Consider the following 16,543-nt stretch of genomic DNA (forward strand, 5'->3'; position numbering starts at 1 on the left):
GGTCCGGGAGGCAAACGGTGAATGGATAACATCGCGCACATAGAATAGCGCAAGCACATTCGCGCAAGACCGAAAGAAAAAAACGGCATGAAAATGAAGAATCGAAAAAGCTCGATTTTTTTCAACCGGGGCGCAGGGAGTCCTAACCGGGGCATTGCCCCGGCTCGCCCCGGCTTGGCTACGCCACTGAGCCAACACACTTGAATGTGGAAATCCTTTCAGTTGTCTATGTATTAACCAAGCTGATTTTATTCTTAGTGAGAAATGTATAAAAATATTTCTAAAAGTGTCAAAAAGCAACCCCCACCCCGCCCCTCATATACGCTCAATCAAATTTGCAGTTAAATAAATTAAAAAAAATCTACAGCCACTAGATGAGGAAATTTGATAATTAGTGTTTAGACTTTTATTCTGATTTTTGTTAAGTTTGTTTGTTTTGATTTTTCTGGTTTTGTGTTTAATCTAAGTGTATTTATCACTTCCAACACTGACATGCTTTTTCACTGCAGTATTTATTAATTTTGCTGGACTGAATAAACTAAAGTGGACAAGCTGTACAAGCTAATGAATTTCCTTCACAATGACAGCCAGTCATGCACAAGATGGTGACGTAAAAGTTTATCCTAAAAAAAAAAAAAGAGATGGAAATGTCGAGAAGCGCGTGGTTGTGTGCAAATTGTACAGCAAAAACTTATCTCCAAAGCAATTATGTTATGTATTAGCATTAGCATATTGTAACGCACATGGACACCAGAGCTAATGTTAGCTTTAGCCATCTGACGTATGGAAAATTTTAAACGTATATCGTGGCATTCAATGATTGATGCAGCCGCCTTTTAATGTTATTTACACATATAATTTGTACCATATCTTCTATTGAATTTCTTTGTCTGCTCTTTTAATTTCATTTTTCACACTTGCACTTTAGGCTATATTGCTGTTGCTACACTGATGATGCCTATTATTCTGAAATATTTTGTATGGCCTTGATTGCTTTGACTTATGTATACGTCCAAAGATATTTGAATTGTTCTTTTCACAATACAGACAACTGCTTACAACGTGTACAGTATGTGCGTTTTTTATTTTCCATCAATGGAATTTTTAAAGAGCACCTCTCTGTTATTCTTTCTTTATACAATTTCTCCAAATGCAAAAAAGTCACATTTTGTTGTGTGCCAGTTTTTATGGTTTCACTTTTTATTAGCTGTTATTAATTGAAAGATGGACATCTCATGGACATTGTGAACGATTAAACCTAATCAAAAATACAATCAATCTTAACATATAATACAATTCAATTGTTTTAACACAAGAAAAATAATCGAAGTGAATTCACATTTACAAGCATTTACAAGTTTAAAACTTAAGGTGTTCAAAGTTACACTTACTTAATTTGCATCACATGTTATTTATTTATCCTTACAATTGCTTCAAACTTTATTATTGGGAAGTTTGGTTGACCTACTTTTATACGTCTACGGTAGGTAAATATTTTCCAATATTACATTTTGCAAGTTCAGTTAATGAATATTAATTGAGGGCAACATTTCTAATGTGAAATTATTCAATTTGATTGGATTATTTTGATCCTATGGGTGTACGGGCATTTTACCAACACAATAGGCGGTCCAACTGGGAAGAGAACCAATCTAACCTCCTTTCTGTGATCTCTCAACACACACTCCATCGTCAATTCACTCGAACTTTTGTACACTATTTGTGAAGCACAATTTTAAACTAATTGGAAGAAACTTGATTTCTGGAAAACTGACTCGCTGTGGTCACCCCTGTCATTGGAAAGTTGCTTGTAATTATTATATTATATTTTATTAGTACATTATGATTTGAATCACCAACCTTTCAGTTAACAGCCGAACGCACTAACCAATTGCACGACAGAGACGTAATACCAACTGGTTGATTTAGCTTTTAAAGATTAGTGACCTGACAATGACAAATGGCACAAAAGCAACTTGAGACTCGACTAATTGCATAGAATTGGCCAACGAACTGAAGTTTTTAAAAAACAAGTCATGGAGCGTTTCCCACTAGATCCAATGACCAAATCCGAACGACAAAACAAAGAGATATAACTGGGTGGGCTCAAAAAACTAGACACAACTCATGGAGCATTTCCCAGTAGATCCAACAATCAAGTCCTAGCGACAAAATACAGAGACATCGCTCTGAGATTCATTAAGCATGCCAATTCATGCTAAACTTAGGGGATTGATCTGAGTGCTGTGCATAACAGCACCAGGTGGCCTTCTCTTCAGCAACCACTGCAATTTGTATTGGTTCCATCGACAGTCTGATCTGAACTGTGAACTAATGCAAAGTTTTGCTTTCAGAGAGGGTAAGCATCCCGGGGTGGGCTCAAACCACCAACCTTTCAGTTAACAGCCGAACGCGCGAACCTGTTGCGCCACAGAGACTTGGGTGAGACAGAGGGTGTTTGAGTCAGCTTTTAAAGGATAGTGATCTGACAATATCCAATGGCAAACCGCATGATATTCAACTCGTGTAAATTGTATGATTCACAGAAGCCTGTAAAGAACAATGAACGGTTACCTGCCCATTAGATCCAAAGCTCTGATGTCAAAACAGAGATGTTACAAGATGGGCAACAACCACCAAAACGTTTGTTTAAGAGCCAAACATGCAAACCATGAGCTATGACTCCGTGATCCAAAGATCAATCACCGGCATCAGTAAACGCAAGCATCCCTGGGTGGGTTCGAACCACCAACCTTTCGGTTAACAGCCGAATGCGCTAACCAGTTGCGCCACAGAGACTTGCTGCTGCACCGTGATTCAGCTATTATAGGATAGTCATCTGGCAATGTCCACTGGCAAACCACATGATATTAAAGTCATAGATTTTCTGATTCACAGAAGCTTGTAAAGAACAATGCACGGTTACTTGCTCACTAGATCCAAAGCCAAAGTTCTGATGCCAAAACAAAGAGATGTTACAGCATGGGCAACAACCACCAGCCTTTTGATTAAGAGCCAAACATGCAAACCAAGCAATGAATCTGAATTTTGGGTGTTCCTCTAAAATTGGTTAAGGCCAATTCACACTCGACATCCAAACGCGCTGACCCCTGCTCTCCAGCAAGTATAGCCATTTGTTTTGTTCCGATTCACAGGCAGAGTTGACAAACCTGAATCAATTGTACAAACCGGATTCGGTTGAAGTTGGTAAATTGTGTAAAATGTAAATAAAACCCTTTTCAACCTATATTCAATTGAATACACTACAAAGACAACATATTTAATGCTCAAACTCATAAACTATTTTATTTTTCAAATAATAATTAACTTAGAATTTCATGGCTGCAACACGTGCAGTAGAAGTTGGGAAAGGGCATGTTTACCACTTCGTTACATCACCTTTCCTTTTAATAATACTCAATAAACGTTTTGGAAAAGAGGAGACTAATTCTCTTAGCTGTCATGTGGAATTCTTTCCCATTCTTGCTTGATGAACCGCTTCAGTTGTACAACAGTCCGGGGTCTTCCCTGTCATATTTTACGCTTCATATTGCGCCACACGTTTTCAATGGGAGACAGGTCTGGACTGCAAGCGGGCCAGGGGAGAACCTGGACTCTTTTACTTCGAAGTCACGCTGTTGTAACACGTGCAGAATGTGGCCTGGCATTATCTTGCTGAAATAAGCAGCGGCGTCCATGAAAAAGACGTCGCTTAGATGGCAGCATATGTTGCTCCAAAATCTGTATGTACTTTTCAGCATTTATGTTGCCTTCACAGAAATGTAAGTCACCCATGCCATGGGAACTAATGCACCCCCATACCATCACAGATGCTGGCTTTTGAACTTTGCGTTGATAACAGTCCGGATGGTCCGCTTCCTCTTTGGTCTGGAGGACACGACGTCCAGTGTTTCCAAAAACAATTTGAGAAGTGGACTCATCAGACCACAAAACACTTTTCCATTGTGCATCAGTCCATTTGACATGAGCTCAGGCTCAGAGAACCCGGCGGCGTTTCTGGATGTTGTTCATAAACGGCTTTTGCTTTGCATGGTCGAGTTTTAATCCGCACTTACTGATGTAGTGACAAACTGTATTTACTGACAGTGGTTTTTTCTGAAGTTTTCCTGAGCCCATTTGGTGATATCCTTTACACACTCATGTCGGTTTTTAAGGTAGTGCCGTCTGAGGGATCGAAGGTCACGGTCATTCAGTCTTGGTTTCCGGCCGTGGCGCTTACGTGCAGTGATTTCACCAGATTCTCTGAACCTTTTGATGATATTATGGACCGTAGATGTTGAAATCCCTAAATTCCTTGCAATTTTGCTTTGAGCAATGTTGTTCTTAAACTGTTCAACTATTTTCTCACGCAGTTGTGGACAAAGTGGTGAACCTCGCCCCATCCTTGTGAATGACTGAGCATGTTTGGGGAGGCTCCTTTTATACCCAATCATGGTACCCACCTGTTCCCAATGAACCTGATCCCATGTGGGATGTTCCAAATAGGTGTTTGATGAGCTTTTCTCAGCTTTCTCAGTATTTCTTGCCACCTTTCCCAACTTCTACTGGACGTGTTGCAGCCAGGAAATTCTAAGTGAATTATTATTTGGCAAAAAACAGTTGAGTTTATCAGTTTGAGCATTAAATATGTTGTCTTTGTAGTGTATTCAATGGAATATGGGTTGAGAAGAATTTTCAAATCGTTGTATTCTGTTTTTAATTTACATTTTACACAATTTCCCAACTTCAACCGAATCCGGTTTGTAGATGCTGTGAATAGGAGCACATACAGAAGCAATAAAAAGAATGCGACCTCCGAGACTAAACTGACATCAAAGTCACCAGGTCACACAGATAGTAAAGAAAAAACTTGCGGTCGTTGTGGAACACAACATCCTCCTAAAAATGTCCGGCTTATGGCAAAACGTGCAACAATTGTAATAAAAATAACCATGATGCTCGGTGCTGCAGAAATCAGACCCCAAAACCCAACAAAGTCCATGCAGTGGATGAAGATGACTCTGATTAATTTTTTGTGGACACTGTGACAGAAAACAAGGTGGAAGAACAAGATTGGATGATGACACTTAAAGTGAATGACACGCACATGGAGGTTAAACCAGATACAGGTGCCCAGGCGAACGTCATATCAGAGAGAGAATTCAAGACCCAGACCCAAAATACATGCAACTAAAGCCAAAGTAAGTGGATACTCAGGAGCAAATGTACCTGTGAAAGGAAGATGCATCGTTAAAGTAACAGACAAGGACAAGGAATATACGCTAGCATTCCTTGTGATGCCAAAGAATGTGCAGACCATAATAGGTTTGGAAGCCTGTGAAAGACTGAACCTAGTCAAAAGGATATTGGTTGTGGAAACTGACGATGACATGGATTTTAACATTTTGATGGAAGAATACAGTGATTTGTTCCAAGGACCTGGATGCCTTTCAGGAGAACACAAAATCAGAGTGGATGACACCAGTGATTCATCTATGCCGCAAAGTACCATTTGCTCTTCAAAAGCCACTGAAGGAGGAGCTGGACCGGATGGAGGTGATTGTGAAAACTGATGAACCGACAGAGTGGGTGAGTTCTCTTGTTATTGTTGAGAAAAGGAATGGACAGCCAAGAGTATGCATGGATCCAAAAGATCTAAACAGAGCTATACAGAGGGAACTTTTCAAACGAGAGAAGAAATCATGTCACAGTTAGCAAATGCAAAATACTTTAGCAAACTGGATGCATCATCAGGATTTCTTCTTTTTTTTGTTGTGCTCGCAGAGATCGAGACCAATCCTTTTCCACGGACGACTTGGCAGCACTGTCGAAATAAGTGGCTCCTTGTTTTGGCTTTGTTTCATCTCCAGACACGTCTGGCATGACTCGACCATACTCTTTGAGTTCCGCAGAGAGTCCGGGCCACCACACTGAGGCGTTGGCCCTATCTCTGCACTTTGTTAGCCCCCGATGTCCTTCATGAATCTTCTGTAAGCATTGTCTTTGGAACTAAAATCCTTGTTCCTCTTATTAACAGTCCATCAGCTTCTGAGAGCTCCTTTTTCACTTTTGCATAGTTTTTAATATTCAGCGGAGGTTTGCTGTTGTACTCCGGCCAGCCTGACCTGATGAATTTAGCGACCTCCTGTAGTTCACTGTCAGTTGCTGTTGCTGTCCTGATGCTCTCCGTCTTTGCAGGCGATGCCGGGACTCCACGCAGCACTGTGGCTACGTAGCAGGCCACATCTCCGTGTGTCCCCGCTTTGTTCATTACCTGTGTTTGAGAACAGGGTGTCTGCCACAATGAGGGTCTTCCCAGGTACATATTCCGCCTTAGAGTCTCATCAATAAGCGCTGGCACCTCACAGGAACATTGTCGAAGCTTTGGCTGTTGACAAGTCTCGAGCCTAAACTGGTCGAGGCCACAGAGGTATTTATCAAATTTCTCACATGCCCATACGCCGGCCAGACACTCCTTCTCAATCTGCGCGTAGTGCCTTTCTGCCTCAGTGAGACGCCTCGAGCAGTACGCAACAGGCTTCCATTCTTCTCCACGGAGCTGGAGGAGCACCCCCCAGACCGTAGCTGCTCGCATCGGCTGACACAGCAGTGGGCTTGGCAACATCGTAGAATGCGAGAACTGGTGCCGTTGTTAACATCTCCTTGATGCTTTGGAAAGCTGACTGTTGTGAGTGGCCCCACGTCCAAGTGTTCTTACTCTTGTGGCTGTCCCTTTGTGGATAGGTTAGGTTAGCTCAGTGGCCTAGTGCGGTGGTCCCCAACCTTTTTTTTTCTTCAAAATAAAAGACCATTCCGGAAATAATGCAATTCTTTTTTCTTTCTTGTGCGGACCGGTACCAAATGCTCCGCGGACCGGGGGTTGGGGACCCCTGGCCTAGTGGTAGAGTGTTTGAAGTTTGAAATTTATTTTTGAACATAAGATTGACCAAACACAAAATCATTTTTTCACATTTTCACATCATTTCATGTTATGCCAAAATGGCGCATACCGTGTTTTCCCATGCATAATGCGCAAAATTAAACTAATTTATTGTCCTAAAATCTGGGGTGCGCATTATGCATGGGTTCAACAATTTTTGAAGAAAATCTCCCTCGAAATAAAACTTGAAACCACACCTTGTTTGTTGTCAATCGCGCATCACATTCAGCCATCCTGCCCAACACACTGAGTAAAATTCATAATTGACGACACATCGTTTGATGCCATGGTGCAATCCTTGATGGTGTGTTATTGTCAAATATTGTTTGTTTTTTAATCTCCATCGCAGACCGGATATCATACGGCGGCCGCCATGACAGTATGCGCAGAACGGATGCGCAAGACACGTCAGCTATATAAAGAGCGAGAGTTCAGTTCTCTACCTATTAGTTTCAATTCACAGTTTAATTAACAGTTTCAATCAGCAAATAACAAAATGCGTATTACAGGTAATATTTCATTTCACAACACTTTGCCTTGTTCCTTTCTTCTCTGCCGTTCACTTCAAACACGCTCCGTACGAACACAATGCTCTCGTATCAGACGCCTGCTCGATCACCTGCTCGTTTGCTGTCACAATGTACCCTACACAAATCCGAAACATTTCTTCGCTATCGAGTTTGCTAGCGCATGCGCAGTGATACTGACCGGCAGAATAACATCCGGTTGTTCCCAAAGATGATCTTTTTTCTGAAATAATTGTACGTTTACGGACTTAAGTAAGAGTCAAAATGTGGGTGCGTATTATACATGGGTACAGGCTTTTTTCCAGCATCGACGTGCCATTTTTAGGGTGCGTATTATGCATGGCAAAACACGGTAAACGCCTGTAATTCCAAATAAGAACAAAAGATACCTTACTGTGAATGAGTGAATAGATTGAATACAAAAATGAATAATTAACAGCTCAAATGTGAGCGCGCGTATAATTTCAAATAATGTATCATTTCAAATAATGTAAGAACAAAAGATAGGTTTACTTTTAAGAAAGGATTGAACCGATTGAATCACTAAATGAATAATTAACAGATCGAATAGTGTTACGAGCGTGAGCGCTCCTGTCGTTTCAAATAAGAACAAGAGATTGCTTACTCTTTAAACAAATGATTCAACGGATTGAATAAATGAATAATTAACCGATCAAATAAATAAACAATGTTACGACCATGAGCGCGCGTCCAATTCCATTCGAGGAACAAAAGATAGCTTACTATTATTAAATGATTCAATAATGAATAATCAAAGAAAAAAGTAAGAATAGACAGATAATGATGAATAAATACATGATTAAATAATCATCATCATAATATATAAATGACTGAAAAATAAATAATGATAATATTAAATATATGAATAGATCATCCATCCATTTTCTGTACCGCTGTATCCCCACGGGGGTCGAGGGCTTGCTGGAGCCTATCCCAGCTGTCATCGGGCAGTAGGCGGGGGACACCCTGAACCGGTTGCCAGCCAATCGCAGGATGAATAGATCAAAGAATGAATAATTATTCAAGACTGGTCAACAAAACGTAGCTTACTATTAATGATTGAATAGATCAAATAATTATAAAGTGTTACGACAATAGACCGAGACAATATTAACATGGATAATAGGTTAATTTGATTAATAGATCAAATAGATAACTGAAAAAAACTCCTTAATTAATAACAAAAGGTAGCTTACTATTAATACATGCCTAATTAGATCAAAGAAATGGATCATTTTGTCATACCCATTTTATCCACGAGAGGGTAGTACCGTTGCTTATTCTCACAATGCTATGTTGAGACTTTTTCTTCTTTAAAACGATATCAAAATCAAATTCACCGCCAATGGGAGTCACATAAATTGTTGGCTTGTTGTTTTGGGTCATTTGCGGGTGGGTTACGCTTATGCAAATGAATGACGAATTTGCATATGATCTCAAGTGGAAAGGTTATTTGAAGTCAAATGTTGAAATTTGCCACCAGTTCCGCCGCTACCTACAGCAAGCTCCACCAGAGTGCCGTCCCTCTGTTTCCAGTGCCAATTCAAATAAAGACGACGACAACTAAGCGGCTGAAAATGCAAAGGTGAGCCTGCATCGCTTACTTTTACATTGATGCATTTGCAATCTAAAACATGAGCAAAACTAATATTCCTAGGGAAAAAGTAATCATCAAACGTCCATTTGGATTGTGTGGTGGATTCAATGATTCTGAAGACTCAAATGCTGGAGTGAAATAAACTGAACAAGTAGAGAGAAACAAACAAAAAAAAGCTTTGCATGCCGCTCCACTCTGGGCGCTCGCTCCTCCCGCTCCAAATAGGCGTCGGTGGCGGCGGCAGTCAGCCCCCCGCACTTCTATTCGATTGAGGAAAAGCAGACAGCCGCCGGTTGGCAATCGCAAAGGAGGAGGAACAACAAAGAAAGAAAGGAGCAAGGGCGGCCGGCGACTCACCAGGCAGCCGCCGTGTCTACAGCATCCAGCAGAGCTGAAGGAGGCTGGTCATCAGCAGCAGAGCGACGGAGCGGGACGCGGCCCGGGCGGCCCCAAAGGTCCCCTCTAGAGCAAAGGTGACGACAATCATTGGCCTGGGCGAGGCAGGGCGGGGCTTGCTCCAGTGACATGGAAGTACTCACTTTTTTCGTCACTGTTGATGATGGGGGTGGAGGAGTTCCTGCCTCTTTGTGGTTTCTCGCAGTCGACGGCCGCTGTCGAAAACAGGGAGTGAGTGACACATTCGCAAACAGGGCTGACGTCAACCCAAGAAATGGCGGCGTACTCACCGCTAACGGTGAGAGCAAAGTCGGGGCTATCGGCCGGTTGACCGCCACGGTAGCTTTTGGCGCGGCAAGTGTATTTAGCGGCGTCCTCCGGTTGCGCCGCGCTGATGGTCAAGTCCTTGCCATTGACGTTAGCAGTGGTGGGATCATTGTCCTTCTTCCAAGTGACTTCTTCGGCATCACCGCCAACCTTGCACTCTAAGCTGACCGTGCCGCCTGCACACACAGCAGCTTTGCCCTGGATCGTGACAGCGGTGACGCGAGCTGTTGGGAAGAGGAAGTGAGGCAGCCAAGTTTTGAGCAAGAGTGCATCGGCTGCATTCTTTTCGTGGCAACAATCCCGCGGCGCCCGCGTCTTTCCCGGAATTTGCCGTAAGGTCGCCAAATTGAATGTTTGAGCGGCTACCACGTGACTTCCAACAGCCGTGGTGGTGTCTTTTGCAAAAAAGGACCGGTCGCATTAAGTGAAAGGAGCGCGAGAGCTACCTTTGACGACGACTGGAAAATCCTTAGAAACTTCCCCGTACGAGGCCTTGTAGGTCCCCGCGTTTGGTGCTTGCACGTTGAAGAGGCCCATCGCTTTGAGATTGCTGTCACTGAACTTGGTGCCGTCGGTGATGGAGGTGGTGGCCGTGGCAGATGGCGCCGTATGCACCCAGGTGACTGTGCCTGAACCATCAGAATCCATCACGATGGAGCTCCCCGTCACAACGTTGCAGGGTGTTGCTGCCGTGCACGTGACTGAAAAACCCCAAAAGAGTGTTACATTGTGGTCAAGTCCGAGCGCAGGCATTAAAAAGCAGACGGTGGGAGACGCCAAGGGCCGTGGAAACCCACACGCTACACGATTTTGCTCTGTGCTCCGATAAATGTAGCACTATGGCGCCATCCTATCAGCAAAGGATTTCAGCCAATGGTAAGAAAAGTAGTTGCCAGGATCAAAAGTTGCCCCAATTTCTTCTGAGAGCAATGTTTGCTTTTCTCCCAGATCAGTCCTTGTTTTCTGGCAACATTGCATCTTTGGCATTTGAATTTCATTCCAAGAGACACATTTGAATTTCATTCCAAATTTGAACCATTTAACCCGCCCGGTTCGCACGTGGTGTTTTTCACAAAACGGAGCGGTCGCTCGGCAATACGAGCAGATTGTCGTGCAACTTACCGGCTCCAACAAGGATTGAGAATTTACGGACGGTGACGGGGTTGGTGCCGTAGGTGGCAGTGTACATGCCGCTGTCCGCAGCGCTCAGGTCGGGCAATGTCAGGGTTGTTGTTTTCCCAGTCGTAGGACCGAATGTAGCGGCACCTGGGAGGGAGTCGGTCTTTCCCTGGAAAGTCCATACGACATCGCCAGTCAAAGGAGCAGTTGAATCCAGTTTGAGAGTGTTGCTAGCGGGGCAGAATTTCACGTGGCCATCCACGCCCTCACAGTCTAGCGCCTCTAGAAAAGCAAGGAACAAACACAGGAATAATATGAGCGACAGATTTTACAATGGATTTTTGCACTCATTCCCGTCGCAGAGCATTCCTTTCAAACAATTCTCACGGATACTTACTAGTGGGCGTACGCGATCAATGGACACAAATGACGTGCGACGCAAGCCCTTTGCGAGGGCCTACGTTAGCCACGGCGACGCATCGGACAGGAAGTACAAACAGCCAATCGCGATGATGCAAGCCAGCGACAACAGCCCAGAAGCAAGCGGCGGACTCCTCATTTTGACCTTGGCAATTGATTCTTCCAAAGGCTGGCTATGATTCAGTCGAAATGACATCCTTACATGGACGGATAGAGTGACTGATTTGGATTTGGAGGGTTACGAATTGCAATCTATCAATAGACCAAATCAAACGGGAGGAGGGTGTCGCTCTATTTATTGAGAGCTCTCATAAATATAAAATCATGAATGTCAACTGCTATCGAAAATGTTTTGGAGTGCGTTTCAATTGAAATCTGCAAAAAAAGACAAATTTTGTATATTTGTGGAGAATTTAACATTAATTTGTTCAAAGCAAATGAACATAGACCCACCTAGGATTTTCTCAACACCATGTATTGTTTACACTTGACATGTGAAGAAATTGACAATAAAGCAGACTTTGACTTTGCTTTGGAAAAGAGTCAAGTCTCACCAGTTCATGCACTAAAAAATGACTTAATTGAGCAGAATTGGAAGGAGGTTCATGCAGTCAGTAATGATGTCGATAGCTTATAGTATATTCCTTAACTCATCGCTACTTAACAAACATTGTCCATTACAACCAACTCAGTGGCCTAGTGGTAGAGTGTCCGCCCTGAGACTGGAAGGTTGTGGGTTCAAACCCCGGCCGGGTCATACCAAAGACTATAAAAATGGGACCCATTGCCTCCCTGCTTGGCACTCAGCATTAAGGGTTGGAATTGGGGGGTTAGAGCACCAACTGATTCCCGAGCGCGGCACCGCTGCTGCTCACTGCTCCCCTCTCCCCCAGGGGATGGATTAAAATCACACGGGGATGGGTTAAATGCAGAGGACAAATTTCACCACACCCAGGTGTGTGTGTGACGATCATTGGGACTTTAATCTTATAATCTTATAAAATGGCAAGCCTAAAAACTACTCGTGGGTCACTGGAGGAATTAGAAATGCTTGTAAAAAAAGAAAACAAAAACTGACTTCATTCAAACAAGAACACCTGAAGCTGAAAGCAAATACAAGCTATGCAAAAATGAATGGACATCTATCATACGGTCTGCTAAGAAAGATGATTACCATAGAGAAGATAACAGGAAGAACGTACGAGGCATGTGGAACATCCTCCACTCGATAACTAAAATACACCACAAAAAACGTACCCCTCTTACTTTATTACTGAGAACAAAGAAACACGCGACAACATGAATGAAATGGCTAACAAGTTCAACAAGTACTTTGTGGAACACATTTAATCGATCATTTATGTCTGGCAAATTCCCTCATGATATGAAAAAAGCAAAGTAATTCCACTCTGTAAAAACTCAGATTTGCACCTTTTCACAAACCATTGCTATTATGTCACAATTTTCAAAAATATTCGACAAATTATTCAATGCCAGACTCGAATCATTCATACCAAAATATAACATATCAACTACGCATAGCCAGTATGGATTCAGGAAAAACCACTCAACCTCCATAGCAATCAATAGAGGAAACAACAAACCCTTGACAACAACAATTTCATTGACTTCAAACGAGCTTTTCTTGGACACCAACATCTTAGCCGATACACTCAGAGGAATTGCTTGGCATTGGGTCAAAAGTTACATAAGTAACAGACAGCAGTTGGTGAGAATGGGTCAATCAATCTACATCGTCATGTTTAAACATTCTCCGCGGTGTCCCCCAGGGTTCGGTTTTGAGCCCCTACATAGCAAGCACTGTAAGCAGCATCATATAGTGAATGTAGTAGGTGTCTTTGATTGCTTGTGTGGTTTGCCTGTTTGAAACGAATAAAATTCATCATCATCATCACTTTATGACATGCAAATCACGTGAGCCAATATCAATGACTCGACTTGATTGAAGCAATAAATGCAACGCGTACTACCCAGGCGGCCTTGTTATTCAATAGAAACGACTTAACAGACGTGAGCCAATATCAACGACTTGACTTGATTCAAGCAATAAATGCAACACGCACTACCCAGGCGGCCTTGTTATTCATTCAATAGAAACGACTTAACAGCTCGCTCTTAAATCACCTCATCTGTACGTATTCAGTCAATACCAATGAAGGAACGACAACACAGCAGTTACTCTCAAAGAAAGAAATCTTTTCAAGGAAATCCGATCGAGCTTGTCTCTAAACGCTTGCACTCGACACCAAATTGACGTTGATGCCTTCCTTAATTGTCCCATTTGCAATGTGCCATTGGTGTGAAATTGACATTTGCAAAGTGCGAGAGAGCTTTTACCGTCTGACTTGGCCAGGAAGAGTAGTATAAACGACACAAGTGCGGGGCGCAGCCTCACGATGAGCGGTTCGCGGCGGCCGCGGCGGCGGTGGCAGCTTCTGAGGACCATCCTCGGGCGCCTTGAGCGATCAGCAACAACGGCAGCGAGACTCAGAAAGCGAGCGAGGTGGACAGACAGGAACGGCGGCTCCAACTCGACAAGCGTGACCCACGGACGCGGCTTAAGTTTGCCTGCCCTAGCCCGCACCGCGCGTGACGTCACGCTGCTTTGACACGTTCAGCCTTTGCCGTCTCAAAGCTTCTGCCCAAGTTGAAGGCTCGCAAGTTGCCAACCAACTTTATTTCCGTCACCATGCAGTCAACAAAAAGGAGCAAAGGAATAGGGCAAATGTACAACATGACGTTGGGGGAATGGCGCTTGCTTGAATTGACTCTGTTCCGCTTGCACAGAATCAAGTTCATTGTCTAGGACAGGGTTGTGAAACTAATTTTTGTTGCGGGCCGCATCATAGTCATAATTTCCTTCGGCGGGCCATTGAAATCCAAATAAATGTGTAGATGTCTCATATTATATATAGTGTAGACTGCACAACTAGTGAGTAACTGGATGAATAACTAGTTTTCAAAACAGAGACTAATAAAAACGGTTTAAATATTTCAAAAAATTTGAATGGTAATAAAAATTGCTCGCAATATCGCTATTTTTTCAAAAGTGAAAACAATTTGTAATCTTAGCATTGACATGTATTTGATGCACAATTTGTCTTTGCGGGCCACATAAAATGATGTGGCGGGCCGTATCTGGGCCCCCGGGCCTTGAGTTTAACACCTCTGATCTAGGAGGTTCATTTGAAAATGGATTCAGCGTACAATTCTTTCTTCAGTGTACGTAAATGTTGTCTCTTTTGGCAAACAACCCAGGATGTGCTTGGCTTAATTGCTGCCCATGACGGTCACGGGAAGGCAAGCGACTTTGAAGTCACGAGGCATTTGCAATGGAAACATTTGACTCTCAAGTTATAAAGACAGAACGTTCCATTCCCTCCGTGTTGAGCAACCTTCTCCAAACCTTTCAATGGCTTTTCCAAACGTTTCCCAGTGTCGCTTTGTGATTCGGCCTGCACGCCACAGCCGCTTTGCATCAGAGGACAAAGGCAAACCTGACCCAAACGCCCCACAACCCTTCCATTTGACGAGGTCACATGCAGTTCATGGCAATGTTGCATCAAACAAAGATGTCAAGTAACAGTTGGTTTCTTTATTGGCAAGATTGTCTTTTCTCGGCCATTGGGTTTAATCGTTGGGGTCAAAAGACATCCTCCTCGCAGAAAGAAGTGAAATAAGTAGGTGCAGTACAAGATCTTCCCATCAGAGGGCACCCCAACCCTCCGTAGGTTCAGTCAGCTGATAGTTTGGCATTGTCAATGTTAGTCATCATTCATTGTAGCCGCCAAGGAAATAATTGAACAAAGAACAGCCCTGTCAGCCATAGACGTCTATTAGACGTCTGGTCTCATATACAGGAGACCTGATTTGGATGTCGAAAATTGGTTACGGTATAGACCTAAAATAGACGTCTAAATTAAAAACATTAAATATGATCAAAATATGCATTTATGAGTTAGAACAACTTCAAAAGAAAATAATAATTAAAAAAAAAAGTTGTTTCTTTTCGGGTAGTTGCAGGTCGCCCCCCCCCCCCCCCAACTGTCGTGGCAGTGGTGTCCAACCCTTGGGTCGCGAGCCACATGCGACTCTTTGCCTGGTTTCATAGTAGTAGTGCCTGTAGTTTGTGCATGCTGCATGCTGCCTCTGCTTGCCACTTTTCTGCTTTCAGCTACCGCCACCGGCTAGCCCTCTGTTTCCGGGGGTGAAAAGAGGAGCCGAGTGTATAAGCCTCCTCAGCCGGTACACAGCCTCTCCATTGCCAAGACTTGCACACGCCTCCTCGTGGCCACACACGGCAACTGGCACCTTGCGGTCCCAGGCTAAGTTGTGCAGGATCTCGGAGCAGCAGCGGGCCCCAGAGATGTGGCATGTAGGCCCGCCGGTGTGTGGACACGCCCTACTGCCCATCAACCACTGTCCCGGCTGTGGGTAAACAGCTCCAGCTGTGGGTAAATAGTGAAGACCTCAACGGTGGACCAGGCGGAGGATGATGGCTGACCTGAGGGGTGGCGTCACAACGGCTGGGAAGGCGGATGAAGGCTGCAGCAGAAAAGGGTCACCAGTCGTCTTGGTCTCCTTGCCACTGGACTCTGACCCCGATCTGTCAAGGACAGTGTGGTGACTGTCTGTGCACCAGTCTCCCCACTTTAAACAAAGTCACGCACAGGCGTCTTTTTCAGGGAATCCGCCTTACGTCCCGGATTAAAGTCCTGTGGCGACCAGTAAGTGGCAACGGGGGCAGGATTGTGAAGTCTGGAAGCCCCTAGTCACAAGCTGGCACATCAGGCGGTGGATGTTAGATGATCGTTGGGCTCTTGGACCGAGGCAAAAAGAGCTCTTTGGTAGCTGCATCCACGACTGAGCAGCCCTTTTTAGGATCCACTCTGCTCACCCCTGAGGGGGAAGGGGCTAGAAAAGGTGCCCTAAACATAGCCTGCCTCAAACCTCCCGACTGGATTACCGCGTTCAGAGGGATCACTGTACAGAAGGCTGTAACATTGTTTGCATGCTGCGCTGTTCTATGTGCATGTTTGTGTTGGCAGCGGCTCTGCCTTGTGTTCCCGCTCCGCATGTCACGTGACTCCATGGGGTGACGCGGCATTCTCCGCGCATGAGCAGGGCAGTCCGGAAGAGAGCAGTTCACGGTATGGTGGTGTAGAAGTTCGCTAG

At 43.9% G+C, this 16,543-nt stretch overlaps 1 protein-coding gene and 1 non-coding gene across 2 annotated transcripts; both read right to left on the minus strand.

Moving 5' to 3' along the window:
• Nucleotides 1–2,725: 2,725 nt before the first annotated feature.
• Nucleotides 2,726–2,799, minus strand: trnan-guu. The gene has a single exon. It is a non-coding gene; the product is annotated as a tRNA-Asn (tRNA).
• Nucleotides 2,800–9,448: 6,649 nt separating this feature from the next.
• LOC119117532 (basement membrane-specific heparan sulfate proteoglycan core protein-like) lies at nucleotides 9,449–13,814 on the minus strand. Its single transcript, XM_037243870.1, has 6 exons — nucleotides 13,706–13,814; nucleotides 10,931–11,209; nucleotides 10,255–10,509; nucleotides 9,772–10,032; nucleotides 9,625–9,696; nucleotides 9,449–9,547 (listed from the first exon to the last, which is right to left on the minus strand). Exons 1-6 carry the CDS (start codon nucleotides 13,812–13,814, stop codon nucleotides 9,459–9,461), a joined length of 1,065 nt encoding a protein of 354 aa, XP_037099765.1. The 3' UTR covers nucleotides 9,449–9,458.
• Nucleotides 13,815–16,543: the final 2,729 nt, after the last annotated feature.

Source organism: Syngnathus acus, chromosome 23 (assembly GCF_901709675.1).
Source record: "Syngnathus acus chromosome 23, fSynAcu1.2, whole genome shotgun sequence".
NCBI lineage: Eukaryota > Metazoa > Chordata > Actinopteri > Syngnathiformes > Syngnathidae > Syngnathus > Syngnathus acus.